Genomic DNA, 14987 nt, shown 5'->3' with positions numbered 1-14987 from the left:
TCACCCTTCAATAGAAAATCCCTAAATTTCTACTATCAGCCCTGAATGTTCTACTATCATCACCATGAAATATCAAAAGATGGGACAGTACAAATCTATATTTTTATTGCAGAATATATTGAAAAGTTAACAACAAAATACTGACATTCTTATCTTCTGAATTAGATATGATTTGATACAATACATGCAGTAGAATTATAGCTGAAGTAGTCCAATGCTCCAATTTCTCACTATGATCACAGGTGTTCACCACTGATCTATGAAAAGGTAATTGTGAGACATTGGTGCATGGCTGTGTAATGATTGTCACATGGTAGAGTACGGTATGTTATGATGATAATAAAGTATCTTAACTGCAATAAACTCACGTGTGCCATTCTTACTACTGTAATCCCCTTTCAAACATGTGTTGTAGTTCTATAAGTCCCTCTTCTAAACAAAACCACTCAAACAACATTTCCGCCTACAATTTATACAAATGTTTCACAAATAGAAAGCATGTAAGATGCTTTTTTTTCCTGTCTCTAAATTCTTTACAAGAGTTAACTCTTTTATCAAAATGGGAATGTATTCGATTGACATTCATTTACAATACATTTATTAAGTAAACTATCTGACTGGAAAAATAACATTAAAAAACATTAGAAAAGCCAACATTCTGGAACTTATGTAAACAATTTTCTCAAGGTGCGGTTTTCAGATAGGTAATTTGCTTTGGGACTATCAAACCAATGGACACATTTAATACAGCGTTTTAAAGCATTAACAGACAGACAGAAGCAGTAGTTGGTTTTCATGTTACTCAATTGACCTGTCCTGAGTCCTCCAGTTTGCCATTTCTTCTTCTGGCCTCTCCACTGGCTTCAGGGTCAATCCGATCAGTGTGTGTAGACAAGGCCACAGTATCCACTGTGATGGCAGACCCTCGGCCATTGTTATACAGTGAGAGTAGGGCCTGTTCACTGGGGCGTCTCCAAGATGGGCGAGTGGCGATCCAGAGGATGATTGCTCCAAAAACCACTATGAGCACTCCCAGCACATTCACAAAGGTGGCCTCTGGGGGCGAGTCCTTGTACTTGGGATCTTTCCTGAGAGACAAAGTACAGAGGTAGCTTTGATATCATTTTATAAATGAAAATTGTTTGTACTTTGGATTCAGAAAGTGCCCAACCAAGTTAAAAGTATTTCTCTCCATATAATACTTACAGGCCAAAAATGAGTTTCTCTGTGATGCCCATAAGTGCAGAGGCTATGACGCTGGCGAAGATGAAAAGGCCACTGTAGATGTGCAGGGGCATAAACGCTGCTCTCAGGGGCATAGGGGTGATCGGTATAAGGTATACACACACCCCTAGGACAAGCTGCTCAGTAAAAAAGGAGAAATTATAAAATAAATTAGATTATTTTTTAATGCATAAATATAAAGCTGAACAAAAGAATACAATGTTATACAGTGGGAATTTCCAGATCATACATTGTATAAATTCCAAGCAGGCTTACCTGTAGTGTATATAGTATCACAGCTGCAAGCCCCACCCAGCTGTGCAGGCTGTACATGTTGGGGATGTTTTGTGCATTATGGAAGTCAAATACTGCTACCAGGGATATGGCAGCAAAGATGAAGGCCAATGTGTTTAAGCCGGCATGAATAAACTTCATCATTAACTTGCTGCACTTCCAAGTCCATGGCAGTCTGTACACGACAATGGCTGAAAGAGCACAACAGTTTGTTTGACTTTGTTTCAAAATGATTGAGTACAGTGATGCATTCAGTTCCTCTGTGTGTGTGTGTGTGTGTGTGTGTGTATCATTAACATGGCAGTCAACATATAATGAGGTCTACTTCTAAACATAAAATATATAACCAACCCAAAGTTTCTCTCATTATACAGTTTTTGCTGTTTGTTGTAATCAGCACAAGCCAATACCAATGGCTGTGACTGTATCATAACATGTAATTAGTCTCATGGGGATATTTAAAGTGAATCAATGCATAATAATCCTGTAATGTTGGAAGCAAATTCTGAGCATAAATTCGCATTCACTGAAACTTCATTCTTAATGCATTGACCCACGCTCGCCGCGTTTTCCAACACTAATACTCAGAATGCTCAGCATCAAACTAGCCTTGACAACTTTAGTGAAACCATAACATTGGTTATGGCTATTGCTCTTAGATAGAAGTTTAAGAAACAATATAGCCATATATGTTTTAAAAGAAATTCACCACAAATCCAATGTTACAGTGTAGCAATTGCCGTTTCACTTTAGGGCTGTTCCGAATTACAGGATTTGATATTTACTGCCTTGAGTAGACTCACTTCACAAAACTGCGTGGCAATCCTACGTCAATCGCAGTAGATTTTGGGAAAAGCAGGAAAAGCAATAATAGGAAAAGCAGGAAATAAATAAGTAGAATTTTACAAACGTCTCACCAATTCCTTGTATAAAAATGAATCCGGTAACGATTAAAACCGGGTGCCAATTGAATTCGGCCGATCCTCCATCCCATGCCAAACCATCTTTGAAGTGAAATACCCATCTCAAAACGAAAATTATACAAACAAAACCGACTGACACAGCCGCCGAGAGAGCGAACAGGAACTGCTTGAAACTCTCCATTGCCATCTCTGACCGAAAAGACGCCAAATACTCCACTGGATTAACGGAGGAAGTCACTTAAAATGATGTCTCAAACAAACCAGAGGAATTTCAAGAGGTTACCCGGGGGGATGGGTCATGACTCTTTTCACCACAACAGAAGGTGCATTTTTCATTTGCGGAGCCTCAGTTGTTATAGAACTGCCACATACCGCTCTGTTATCACAACACAGTCAGTCAGAGCGCATATACCAGTGTTTTTCGTGCTAAGTGGTGTATTCAAACTAATTCAATTAGTTCAGTTTATCATGAAATTCAGTGAAACTTTGTGATGTTCTAAAAAAGTGGAAGGAGACAGTGTGGAAAAACCATTGCAAAATAGTTATTGCAGTGATCAGCACTTTAAGTCTAAAAAAAGTAACACACAACGGAATGCCAGCATGAACAACACATTATTGAGAAAGAATGCAAAACCAAAAGTGCAAAAAGAAACAAAAACTATTTACTTTTATTATTTGCACAGGATTTCATGAGATGTACAGTAGTGGAATGTTTCATAAGTCACTCAAGTTTCGACTTCTTACTTCACTCCAACTACACTAACCCTCCCTAACTAACTAGGCTTCCCTTGACCTGATTTTGTAGACATGGCAGCTGAAGTTATTATTCTTCATCTGTTCAATATGGACAATTGTATCTCTGTCAAAGGACAGTTCATGGCTGTAAGTCTGAAACAAGGAAACACAGGACATACATGTCATTAAAAGGGGGAGATTTCAATAACATTTGTTCACACAAAAAGTTATCTAAAATCTCATAATCAACTAACAATACAAGATCTAAGATCACAAAATTGCCTGTTAGCATTACAATGGGCATAATGCATAGCTAAGTACTATTATGTTACACAATCAAGCGCTTACCACATCCCAAGATTCCACAAGTGCAACCTTCTTCAGTAACAGTCCACTCTGGTTGTCATGTAGTCTGACGTGGGCTTTTCCATCACCCTCTCTGTTGGTCGCCTCCACAACAGCAAGAAGGTCTAGCTCGTCCTCATACTCCACCATCTGGAATGTCTATCAAGGAACATCAGCAAAAATGTGATGAAAAGTACCTCACCAGAAATAAGAAATAATTGTATGTCGTTGGTTGTATGTCTCGGTTGTATGTCACTGAATTGTCATATGATGAAGTAAGAAAATTTAGTAGGGATCAGAAATTCAATCAGTACATTTCATACAGTAGGCCTAAAAGATACACATTTTCTATTCACAGTGGAACTCCTCTTCTCAACAGAGACTGATTGGATTTACATGTTCAAGAATATAAGCCTAATCTTTTAGATACATACCTCTTGTTCTGGGTCATCATCCAGCAGATTGTATCTTCTCTTCACTGTGCGACCTGAGGAGGTGACACTGTCCTGGGAAGCAGCCTATGATAAATGATGGATAAGGGGTTGTACTAATCAGTCAAATTTCCTTTGAAGCAAGAAAAAAAAACGCTTTTCACCATTCCCTCTCTAAAATTGTGAAAATCTAATGATTTATTACCAGTCCATGTTTTAGAGCTAGATGGAAAGACTACAAACACCTGTTTGAACAATGGCAATGTATTTAGTGTTTTAGGCCAAGTTGCTGGTGCCATTCCCATACTCAGCATGGTAAACACGTTGACCTTGGGATGGGTACCTGCTGCACATTTGATAAGACGAGGGGGCTGAGCAAGGTCATTAGATTTGCTGTCTCTGGTACTTTTCCACTGCTTGTAGACCTGCAAGCGCCACTATGTAAACATTTCAAGGCAAATTAAACTATATATTTAGTAAGGATAGAGTAACTATCTATGATCGACAACGACATCGTTGTTAGGTTATTTGGTGGAGACCCGAGGAACCTCAAGAGTTAACCAACCGAGAACAAGTCTGGCAACTTATGTTCTTATACTTCAATAAGGAGGTTACAGTAGGTAAGCTGGGAGCTTATGCTGTAGGGTTTTGTACACAAAAAGGGAGTCGATCTACAGGACTTTAACGAGGTCCAGCCGACCTTTTGGTAAAGGATGCAATGATGAGTATCAAAACTATCACTTGTGATACAGTGAGGGGGGCTATGACAAATGGCCTCCAAGGGTTTAAGAGTTGTGGCTGCTGCATTTGCTTTCTGCTCTTCAAGGACAGGCATGATCTATTCCTATAAAAGAAGCCCACCTTAAATCTTAGCTTTTTAACAGGCTCCTCTGTATGTTTTCTAAACGTCAACTCTTTGTTTGAAAGACTCCAGGGATCAGATCTCATCTTTTGACTTCACAGAACATGAAAAACAAAATCAACAAAATGTGTCCACTCACGTTGTTGTCTCGAAGGGCTGTGATGGAAAATTCCCGAACTACATCAGACTGTGAATCACTCTCCCGCTCATTAAGAATTTTTAGCACACTGGGGAATATAATTCGGACATGCCCTTAGTTTGATCTGACAGATCAGATACAACAACAATGATTTTATGTGAAAAGGGAAATACACATATTTCAGATAGCTACAGTCCGACTATGGCTGTTTGTTTAACTCACTTTATGGTGCTAGGCCCAACATGGACGATTCTTCCCGAGTCATCTGGATGGAAGTAGATCCAGTCAGGCTCAAGAGAACAGCACTTCATGTCTTGTATTCCATTGTTAGCCTATTTTCAAAAATATGCAGAGAAAATGACTAAGGTATTTTTTGCATACCTAGGTTAATATGTTAACTTGCAGAACAGTCTGGACATTCACTCAAAAACACATTCAATTCATCTGGCTGCTAAACATTAACACTCATCATCATTAATAAATGGGTACATTAACACTCATTTTGAGGTCATCATCTACTTGACTTCTACGCTGTAATAAACTGTCTTCATGACAGAGTATCCATTTTCTTTTATATAAAAACACAAAACAATTATGTTAGTTTAGCAGATGCTTTTATACAAAGTGACTAACAGTAAGAAAAGATTATCCAAATGTTTAGCCCATGCAGAAGTTGACACCACGACATGTGTGTTATGCCAGTACCAACTGAGCCATCTAGACAAGCTTTTATTGGGGATTCAAGTCTGCAGTGCAGTATGCCCCTCAGACCATAGACAAAGCCTGCCAAAGACACCTGCAGCTCTCTGACATCTGACATCTTCAACAGGCTCTGACGCACTTGCATTAGGACTCTTCATCTATGCTAAAATAGTCTCACAATTCAGGAGAGAGACGTATGTGTAGCCTACTCAATTCAATACATAATGCATGGGAATAGATATGTATATTACCAGGGTGCTATCCTTGAGCGAGCAGATGTGGTGGGTTCCCTGGTGTTTCTTCTGAGGTGGAGTGAATATGCAGTGCCATGGATGGCCTCCAATCTGTATTCTATTGTCATAGCATGACACCTCAAACAGCACTGGGGGGCACTCTGTGGAATTCAAAAAGGAGGATTCAAAAAGCCTCACTACGGTCCTCTGAAGAAGACTATTCTGCAGATAAATAGAGATAAACAGATAGTAAAGGTAGTTGGATAGTTGGTAGATCTGATGGGCAGAAAGACTGATAGGCAGACAAATAATCCCCTACCTGTGATACAGATATTCACTGGAACACCAAATGGAGCCTCTCCTACGGTTTCACCACCCACATGACAAAGCTCCCCAAGCACCAACTCCTGTGTCATGAACTGGCAAAGAATGATGTAGGTTTTAAAACATAATAACAGAAGTCCAAAGATCCTCAGAAATGTAACAAGCAGCAATTAAAATGCAGCAAAAAAGGACAAATGGTGACACACTATTGTTTATCATAAATCTATACCTTTTTCACAATGTGTTCAAAGCTATATAGCTTCACAGTCTTGGTACTGTGAGAGACCGCAAGGACGCCTTGAGACAGAATAACATCAATGACTGTGTTTCCAAATACCTGAAATGATAGAAGGCATCGCAGAAACAAATAGGTCACAAGAAGAGTGCATGAGTAGAGTACACTCACTGGACATTTTATTAGGAACACATGTACACCTTCTTATGGTGGAGGTGGTGTAATATTGTGGGGAATGTTTTCTTGGCACACTTTGGGCCTGTTAATACCAATCAATCATCGCTTGATTGCCACAGCCTATTTGAGTATTGTTGCTGACCATGTGCATCCCTTCATGGCCACAATTTACCCATCTTCTAATGACAATGACATGACAATGAGTTCAGTGTTCTTCAGTAGCCTTCCCAGTCATGTGCATACGTTTTTGTTGATCTCCAGAACACCCACAAGTTTCAGGGGGAAAACATGGAAGACAGCCAGGTACATCAGAGTGGTCTGGTTAATACCTGCCTGTGAGATTTCAATTTGGAAAGAAAATGTATACATATCTTGTCAAATCATGTATGCTTACAATTATATCACAAAATATTAAGAGAGCAATAAGGGTAATTAAATAGAAGTAACCCATAAGGTGTTGATTCAATCCACACCTGTCTTGACAAAGGTATCACATTCTTCTGAACGGACTTCACATAAAACGTCTCTTGAGAAACACCCCAGCAGAGGTATCTGCCAAAGAATAACACAATATTAACTTATAACAAACTCATTAGGAACACGCAACTCACTCAAATGAAGAGAGATGTTACAGATATTTGATTTATGAATTAATTATAATATGTCTCCATTACACACTCCATTACACACTCCGTGCCAATTACCTGAACTTGTACTTTGGTGATAGGTAAACTTTCTGAAGTGGTTGTCCTGTGTCAACTGAGAGGCGATACAGCCAGTTATTGGCAGTCAGAGCCAGGAGACAGGGACTGTGAGCTGACGGTGTGGGCAATCCTTTATCCTATGAGGTTAAAACACAATAATGATTAGGGTTGCAAAGGGGGGCATATTTCCTGTACATTTCTGGTAAAATTGCAGCAGCCAGATAGATAGACAGATTCAGATTTAAATTGGTTTACTTACAAGTGGGCTCTGGCATAGCAATGCATCTTCAATTTTCTCTGCTTTGGACTGTTTGGGTAATTTATACAGAAGTTGTGGCTGCGAGGGAAGGCTGAAAATTGATCATTCATCTTTCAAAATAAGTGATTGGTGCTGCATTTCTGGATGGTCATTACTCATGAAACAGAATCTGCAAATGCTCTTATGATTAAATAATAAATATGTTACAATTTTGAAAGGTTCTTGCATACGTACCTACTATAGCAAGACTGGAAATTGTCGAAGTAAATCCTTCCACCCTCATATGATATTTTGGATTTTGAGGTCTTGGTCCAGACTTTGATGAAATCTTTGTTTTCCTAGAATAAATGAAAGCATTGGGAACCCATTTTTCATCTTGTGTCCGGGGGGACTTAAATACATTGCATAAAATGTTTCACATTACCTGAAGGACAATGTCCCTGAAAATCTTCAAATTGTGTCTCAACAGAGTCCCAGCATCAGAGACGCCTCTACATCTTTGCTCCAAGTAGGCAGTAGCATTTTTCCTCCTCAGTTTATACATCACTAGGGGGCGCTGAATGCATGAGGGGGAAAAAAACGGGGGCCCATCACCTTCAGAGCATGTTAGCTAACTAGCTAACGTTGCACAACAACAAAGCAAGGTAAGAGGAGTTAAACTGTCCTTCACGTTGGTAATGATATTAATATTACCAACCACCTCAGTGATTCGTTTACATAGCGTAAAGCTAATAACACAGCTAGCTAAAGTAACTTTATGACTGCTGCAGACTTTGGAATAGCATACCATAGTTAGCCTGGCTGAACTTGTTGGTGACGCCAACCTATACTACTAGTAAGCTAATTAGATTATTTTGCAGACTTTATTTAGTTAACTTGGCTATTGCTTACAAGTAAGTAGTAGACAATCTAAGAACATACATCTAACCATATTAGAACCATAAGAACATCTAACCACATTAAATCCAGTAAAGGTAGCTAGAAAACCAAAGACGTGCGTGGCTAGCTGTCTCGTGAGTCTCGAATGCATGCACTGCAGCCTGCTGGAATATGTAGTTCAAACATCTGCACTAGACAGCAGACAGGCGTGATGTAAATGACAGCAAAAAGTAAACATGCACGCGAATTTGTTCGTAAAGAAAAAATTATAAATAACCCAATTTTGTCTTATGAAGTGGTTTTTCATTATTTGTACCCTTACTTTCCCGTTTTGTAGTTTTCCCTTCAAGCCACTTCCGTTTGGGTCTCTTTGTTTTTCCACAATCTTTGACTCTTGCTTGCAATCTTTGTCTCACAATCTTTGAATCACTTGCTTACTGTACATGTACAAGCCCTAGGGTTATTTACAGGATTATTTAATATGCCTCTGCTACAGTTCCACAAGTCACATGAACTGTCACTGAATATACATTGTGGTTATGTATTTCTTATTTCTCATTGTTATTTATATTTTATTTATATTTTATTTGGCATGGGGATGATTTGATCATGATTATATGGGATGATTTCATCACAGTGTGCCATACGTTCTCACTGGCTGCTTTACTGTCTGTAAAATTGTGTTATTAATGGTTTCTTGTCTGTGCGTTCCACAGACTAAACGCGAGTTCTACGACATATAAATGAGAGTTCTACAAGGTCTAAATGAGAGTTCTACGACGTCTCCCCCTTGCCTCAGTGGCAATGGGTTTGAGCAGAATTTCCTGCAGACTAAGTAGCAAAATAGGAAGACCTTCTGCTCCTTTGGGTGCAAGGATTCTGACCAACCCTGAGGACATCTTCCAGCATAACATGTGGTATTGTATTATCTAATGTATTTCTATTTACATTTATCAAATAGGCTCTGTGATCTTTTGAAATGAAATGACACTTAGGAATGTGTATGTGACTGATTGTTAGTGAGAAAGATTAGTGTTTGGTGGTTTGTAGTTTTTTACCAAATATGTTATAACCTGCTGAAATCATTGTACTTTAGGGACCATGTGCAGTGGTCAGAGGAAGAGAAAGAAAAAGCCAGACAAAAGGCAGAAGAAAATTCGAGCACACGAATCCCATTAGAGGAGCAAGGTGATCTTTTCTACAGCTTCACAGCTTATGATGCCATCTTGATATTGATTGTTCACAAAAAAAAAATCATTTCTGTCTTGTGTTTTTCCCTTGCTCCGCCACATTCAGGCAAATATGACACAGACGCCTTTAAATACTGGGACAGATTTTATGAGATGCACCAGAACAAGTTCTTTAAAGATCGCAAGTGGCTGTTCTTGGAGTTCCCCGAGCTTCTTCCTTTGGGACCAGAGAGTGTTGCTGCTGCTGCTGAGGGGAGTCAGTGTGGGCTGTGGGCCCCATGCCCGGAGCCTGGTGTGTTTGGCAGGGACACAGAGACAGGGCAACAGGAGCAGCAACAGCAACACCATGCACCCACTCACCTGCAGCACCTAGATGCAGTGACTAGTGATTGCCAGCGCTCCTGTAACCAAGATGGGAGGGAAACCGCAGAGGCTGCAAGGATGAACAGCCCTTTCCCAGGCGAACATGCAACTTTCCGAATCTTGGAGGTGCATTATTATCGCCATGCTTTTGTCCCTCTTGCCTCTCATTTTCTTAGTTGTCCTGCGATAAGAAAACAGGGCGAGTTACATGAACCGTTGTAACTTTGCTGTTGATTTCACTACCTCAGTTGTTGAGTAACATTTCTATTTTAACAGCATTACATAGCAAGTATTTTCTCTTTGTCATTAGGTTGGATGTGGGGCCGGTAACAGTGTGTTTCCCATTGTCAGCTCTATTAAGTAAGTGTAACATCTGTAAATGATTTATATTGGTCTAAATTCTCATTGCATATCTATTACACAAGTACTAGAGGTCTGACGTGTGTGAACGTTCAAGTTCAAGTTTATTTGTCATTACATCATATACAAGTATACAATGCAACAAAATGGCGGAACAGCTGTACAACATCAACCAACATCATTGTTTGTTGAATGTTTTGTGTCTTTCTTTTAGATTGACTTTTTTCTCTCTTAAAGGCTATTCTATTGATACTTGCTTTTCTGAGCAGACAATCAATGCCAAAGTATGACGTCACCTTGCATAGAACATTTTGTCCAGAGTACTTGGCAAGGTCATGAGAGGAAAATAATGAGGAGGAAGTCTTTAAACTTGACCCTCATGCATAATCCTATGAATGGCTCTTGAATGAAAGGGAAAGTATGTTTCCTGACAGCAGAGTTAGGCCTAGTCCTTCAATCTTCCTGCTCGGTGTGGGGTTAAGAGCTATGTGTGTACAGTATAGACATCATGTTTATTGGTCTGATTAAGTCAAGTCATTCATTGCTCTGATAGGTATTGCTAATAATCAATTTTATCTAACGTACTTGTCATTACACAATCAAATCTTCAATAATCAATAGTTTCTCCTGAATGAACTGAAAGCAGTTTCAGTTTTGTTGATTGGGACACATTTGTGAAATTCATTCGATTATAAGTCATATCACTTGAACAGTAATTTGATGTGGAGAAATGTGTCTTAATAATGACTGGTAACCCAGTTAGGGACATTTGGACAATGTACTCCTCTGGTGCTGTTTTTCAGAGACGCAGGAGCATTCTTATACTGCTGTGACTTCTCCCCTCGTGCCGTCCAGATGGTCAAAGTAAGCTATTCACCTATTGAATCATTATGAAAAAAAATACATTTTAGAAAGGCAAAGGGTGAAGCCTCCTTTTTTCACATTATTGTTTCTACATGTCTATTGACCAAAATGGCTGCCATATCTCCTTGCATGCTCCAAGGCCTGACAGACATTTGATGCTCACTAATTTGATGTCGTGCTGAGTTCAAATTATTGATAATAGGCTTGAATTAATTTCCCTATGATAGCTGAATTAGCTTATTGTTCTTACAGAGTTCATACAGTACTTTATGGGTGCTTTAGCTTTAGGCTTTAGCTTTCAACTTTCAAGGGATGACAAACTCTAAGGTCTTGCCACTATTCCTAATTTTTTAGGGTATGTGGCTCAGTTTCTCCTCTTGTGACTTGCAGTCAAATGATATGTCAGCAGGTGTTGAGGACTATTCATCTCTTCTAACATGAACATATTCATGTTTTTATCTCCAACTGAAACAATTAATTTAATAAAATAGCATTTTTAATCATAATTGCTGACCTTGTTAATGTTTTTCTTGTTATGGTACTGTAAATTAAATGAAAATAAGGAAGAACGTCACATAATACATAAGTCAATGTGTTTATGTAACATCACTGTGGGATATGATTTGAAATGTCTTTGAGGAGCTTGTTGACATATAGGGGAGTATTTGTCTGGATTTTGAGTTTGCATCAGGCAGGAATTTTGTGTAATTCAAAGACTTCAAACAAGCTATTTCCATAATAACAGTAAGCTAATTAGCTATCCAACAACATTGGTATATGAAATGAGAAAGTAAGGAGCGCTACTTTGCTTCTATAAAAGTAACAATATAAACAGTATCTTAAGGGTGGTCATTGGAAAAAAAGCAAACATTAGACTGATCTAAATAGACTGAAAGCAGCATTTTTGATGAGTTTAATCTAAACAATGTAGACATATCAGATTTTGTTGTGCCTTTTGGAATGTGGCCACTTTCTCACTCTTCTTCCTCACATAGGACCACCCAGACTATGACCAGTCTGTGTGTCACGCCTTTGTCCAGGACATCTGTGAGGTGGCCTCCTTTCCCTTCCCTCCTCAGAGCCTGGATGTTATTCTGGTGGTTTTTGTGCTCTCCTCAATTCACCCCAAGCGGTAGGTGAAGAGTAGGAGACAAAGGCAGGAGCGCCTACGCTCATTTATCACCTGCCAGCCCCCCCTCAGCCCCCCCCCCCCCACACACACACACACACACATACACTCACACACTCACACTCTACACGCCAACCCCACCCCCCCATGCTTTGTCTGAATGTCATTACCAACCCAACCTCTCAACACCCAACACAGGCCCACTCTCTCACACTGCAGTTGTGCTATTCTGTATTTTACACTGTGTGTGTGCGCGTGTGCGTGTGTGTGTGTGTGCGTGTGCGTGTGCGTGTGTGTGTGTGTGTGTGTGTTGTACAAATGATGTGCAATGGTAAGTGGTATTTGCAAATGTTTCGATTTTGTCTGAGGGTGCAGTTGCAAACATACATGCTTTTTAATTGGAATAGAATGGTGAGATCAGATCACAATGCAAGCTCCGGTGTGCTGTTCACGTAGCTAACCCCATTATGTTGAAAAACTGGGTGTACGGTACAGCAGCATACACACATGTGCCCAGTTGAAATCTATTTATGATTCACTTCCAAAGACATTAGGTCTAACTGCAGAACTCTGCACTGGGCACTTGGATGGTTGTTCTTTGTAACAAGCAGTGACATTTTACTTCATACCGAGGCCTCAGAAGATTGCAGCTGATTAGAATTCTGGATATGGACTAGCTGCCAGCCAGCTCTCACAGCAAGCAGTAATAGATAGTCCCTCTATTCCATTGCTTTTCTTTTTATTCTGTATTTGAGCTAGAGGTAAGTTGGTTCCTAAGGTTTTATATATATCAGTTCCTCTTGTCTTTTCTTTGCTGTATAAGATCTGCATGGTTGGGGTTGTTATTGAGCTCCACAGTAAGTGAGTATTGAGTGTATTGTCAGGAGTATCACAGAGCATATCATCTATGATGTGATATCTACTATGGGTCATTGATTGTGGATTCACTTTGTTCATTAGAATCAGCTAGTCACTGTATATATTGGCCATTAAAGCTGTGACTGAAATTGTTTTTGTGGTTTATCTGTGGTTTTGAAACTGCATTGGTCACTCAGGGTCACTTATGCATTAGTCACCAAAGGGTCTATTATACCTTTGCTAAGTAAAGCACACTCACATCCAGTCTTTCGAACATTTTGGTTAATAAAGCACTCATGATTCCTATTTCTTTGACAGAGCCCAAGGAGTTATTAACCAGCTGTCTGGATTCCTGAAACATGGAGGGATAATCCTCTTCCGGGATTATGGCAGATATGATTTGTCACAACTTCGGTTAAAAAAAGGTGCTTTTTTCATAAACTGTTACATTTTGAGACTGAAAAACCAAAATATGAGAAATGTTCTACATACACACATTCAAACAAACACACGAAGTGAGTATTTATCATTTAGAGTAAGATATTTTCTTAACTTAACAGGTCAGTGCTTGTCAGAGAATTTCTACTCTCGAGGAGATGGCACTTGTGTTTATTTTTTCACAAAAGGTATTTTGATTCAAAAGTCTCTCTTTTTCACTAAGAGTTGCACAAAAGGTTTCAGGTCTAATCCCAAATAGTTCAGTGGGTGGTAACAGTTTTCTTTTCCCACACAGATGAAGTTCACAGATTATTTTCCAATGCTGGTCTAGAAGAAGTTCAAAATCTTGAGGACAGACGACTACAGGTGAACAGAGGGAAGAAGGTTGTAATGCACAGGGTGTGGATACAGAGCAAGTACAGGAAGCCACCACCACCACCATCATAGTCCACCACCAGATCAGAGCAGCTGGCATGTATCTGTTCAGTGAAATATACTGTAGTCAGCTACCAGGCTAAGAGAATAACTGTTATCCTCACATGTGTAGTGTGCAAACTGTATATTGAAAATGTGACCCCCCCCCCCCAATCAGTTGTAAGGTGATTGTGGCAAGCACTGAGAAATGAAAATGAAACAAATGGAGAATCAAAAGACAAATGCAATAAATCTGTATGGGTTAAAAGTGTCATGAATGTTCTGATATGACTATGGCAAATATTGAAATAAATTATTGAAATGAGTTTGCTTCATTAATTTATCATCAAGGCACCAGATTCTTGCAATATTGCCCAATGTTGCTGTGAGCACGACTGTTTAATCATCTTGCCCATGTCCAATTTTCGTATGGCTGCTTAAAATATGTTTTATTTGTTGAGCTGCAAACCTGTGAAGTAAAAGGTTTGTCATACTCCAAAATGATGTGTACCTTCTTTTGACATCTATATTTCCAACTACTAGGTCTATAGGTTGTTGAGGAATTTGCTCTTATTTGCACAAATGATGCACAGAAATGTAGAGTGAGGATAACAGGTCAGTTGTCGGCTGGGTGGTCTGCCATAGAAGAAGTTGTACCTTCTTTTGACATTAACAATGCTTGCATGTCTTGCACACGTCACTGCTTTGCATTAAATATAATGGAATGTTGTTAAATGTTCAGTATGCAATTATGGTTGTTGCATAATAACTATAATGCATTGCAATCTGTTATGGCATACCTATATTATTCAGTGTCCCACCTGAATCACTAGACTATAGCAATTGTTGAATTGTGCATAATGCAACATTGATGTAAAAGATGAATTAGACATACAGTAATTATC

At 39.2% G+C, this 14987-nt stretch overlaps 3 protein-coding genes across 5 annotated transcripts; 1 reads left to right on the top strand and 2 right to left on the bottom strand.

Moving 5' to 3' along the window:
* Positions 1-97: 97 nt before the first annotated feature.
* Positions 98-2769, bottom strand: cybrd1 (cytochrome b reductase 1). Its single transcript, XM_083682557.1, has 4 exons — positions 2436-2769; positions 1501-1709; positions 1207-1361; positions 98-1088 (listed from the first exon to the last, which is right to left on the bottom strand). The coding sequence occupies exons 1-4, from the start codon at positions 2626-2628 to the stop codon at positions 803-805; spliced, it is 843 nt and encodes a 280-aa protein (XP_083538683.1). The 5' UTR covers positions 2629-2769; the 3' UTR covers positions 98-802.
* Positions 2770-3048: 279 nt separating this feature from the next.
* dcaf17 (ddb1 and cul4 associated factor 17) lies at positions 3049-8578 on the bottom strand. 3 transcript variants are annotated; one of them, XM_083681584.1, is made up of 15 exons: positions 8375-8578; positions 8012-8143; positions 7822-7925; positions 7588-7678; positions 7329-7465; positions 7098-7176; positions 6868-6957; positions 6442-6549; positions 6208-6307; positions 5907-6085; positions 5176-5285; positions 4954-5041; positions 3956-4039; positions 3525-3680; positions 3049-3329 (listed from the first exon to the last, which is right to left on the bottom strand). In XM_083681584.1, exons 1-15 carry the CDS (start codon positions 8375-8377, stop codon positions 3219-3221), a joined length of 1572 nt encoding a protein of 523 aa, XP_083537710.1. In that variant the 5' UTR covers positions 8378-8578; the 3' UTR covers positions 3049-3218. The 3 variants fall into 3 exon arrangements, with proteins under 3 accessions (XP_083537710.1, XP_083537711.1, XP_083537712.1); XM_083681585.1 differs by having other exon boundaries at positions 5907-6049; XM_083681586.1 differs by lacking the exon at positions 8375-8578 and having other exon boundaries at positions 7588-7665; positions 7826-7925.
* On the top strand, positions 8143-14488 carry mettl8 (methyltransferase 8, methylcytidine). Its single transcript, XM_083681587.1, has 10 exons — positions 8143-8231; positions 9183-9383; positions 9563-9654; positions 9763-10145; positions 10330-10379; positions 11183-11243; positions 12239-12375; positions 13549-13655; positions 13791-13856; positions 13964-14488. The coding sequence occupies exons 2-10, from the start codon at positions 9232-9234 to the stop codon at positions 14113-14115; spliced, it is 1200 nt and encodes a 399-aa protein (XP_083537713.1). The 5' UTR covers positions 8143-8231; positions 9183-9231; the 3' UTR covers positions 14116-14488.
* The last annotated feature ends 499 nt before the right edge of the window (positions 14489-14987 follow it).

The sequence above is a fragment of the Argentina silus genome (assembly GCF_951799395.1).
Source record: "Argentina silus genome assembly, chromosome: 12".
In the NCBI taxonomy this organism is placed as follows: Eukaryota; Metazoa; Chordata; class Actinopteri; order Argentiniformes; family Argentinidae; genus Argentina; species Argentina silus.
The sequence above is the reverse complement of the archived record's forward strand: the minus strand, read 5'-3'. Positions and strand labels throughout refer to the sequence as shown.

Excerpts from the sequence above, each read along its gene's own strand:
- cybrd1 (XM_083682557.1), bottom strand. The coding sequence starts at position 2,628 with ATGGCAATGGAGAGTTTCAAGCAGTTCCTGTTCGCTCTCTCGGCGGCT. Across the intron at positions 1,362-1,500 it reads TGATACTATATACACTACAG|CTTGTCCTAGGGGTGTGTGT; the intron begins GTAAGCCTGCTT and ends TTTACTGAGCAG. Across the intron at positions 1,089-1,206 it reads GAGAAACTCATTTTTGGCCT|GAAAGATCCCAAGTACAAGG; the intron begins GTAAGTATTATA and ends TTTGTCTCTCAG.
- dcaf17 (XM_083681584.1), bottom strand. Across the intron at positions 7,177-7,328 it reads TCACCAAAGTACAAGTTCAG|ATACCTCTGCTGGGGTGTTT; the intron begins GTAATTGGCACG and ends ATTCTTTGGCAG. Across the intron at positions 6,308-6,441 it reads TTGAACACATTGTGAAAAAG|TTCATGACACAGGAGTTGGT; the intron begins GTATAGATTTAT and ends ATTCTTTGCCAG.
- mettl8 (XM_083681587.1), top strand. The coding sequence starts at position 9,232 with ATGAGAGTTCTACGACGTCTCCCCCTTGCCTCAGTGGCAATGGGTTTG. Across the intron at positions 10,146-10,329 it reads CAACTTTCCGAATCTTGGAG|GTTGGATGTGGGGCCGGTAA; the intron begins GTGCATTATTAT and ends CTTTGTCATTAG. Across the intron at positions 13,656-13,790 it reads ACAACTTCGGTTAAAAAAAG|GTCAGTGCTTGTCAGAGAAT; the intron begins GTGCTTTTTTCA and ends TTAACTTAACAG.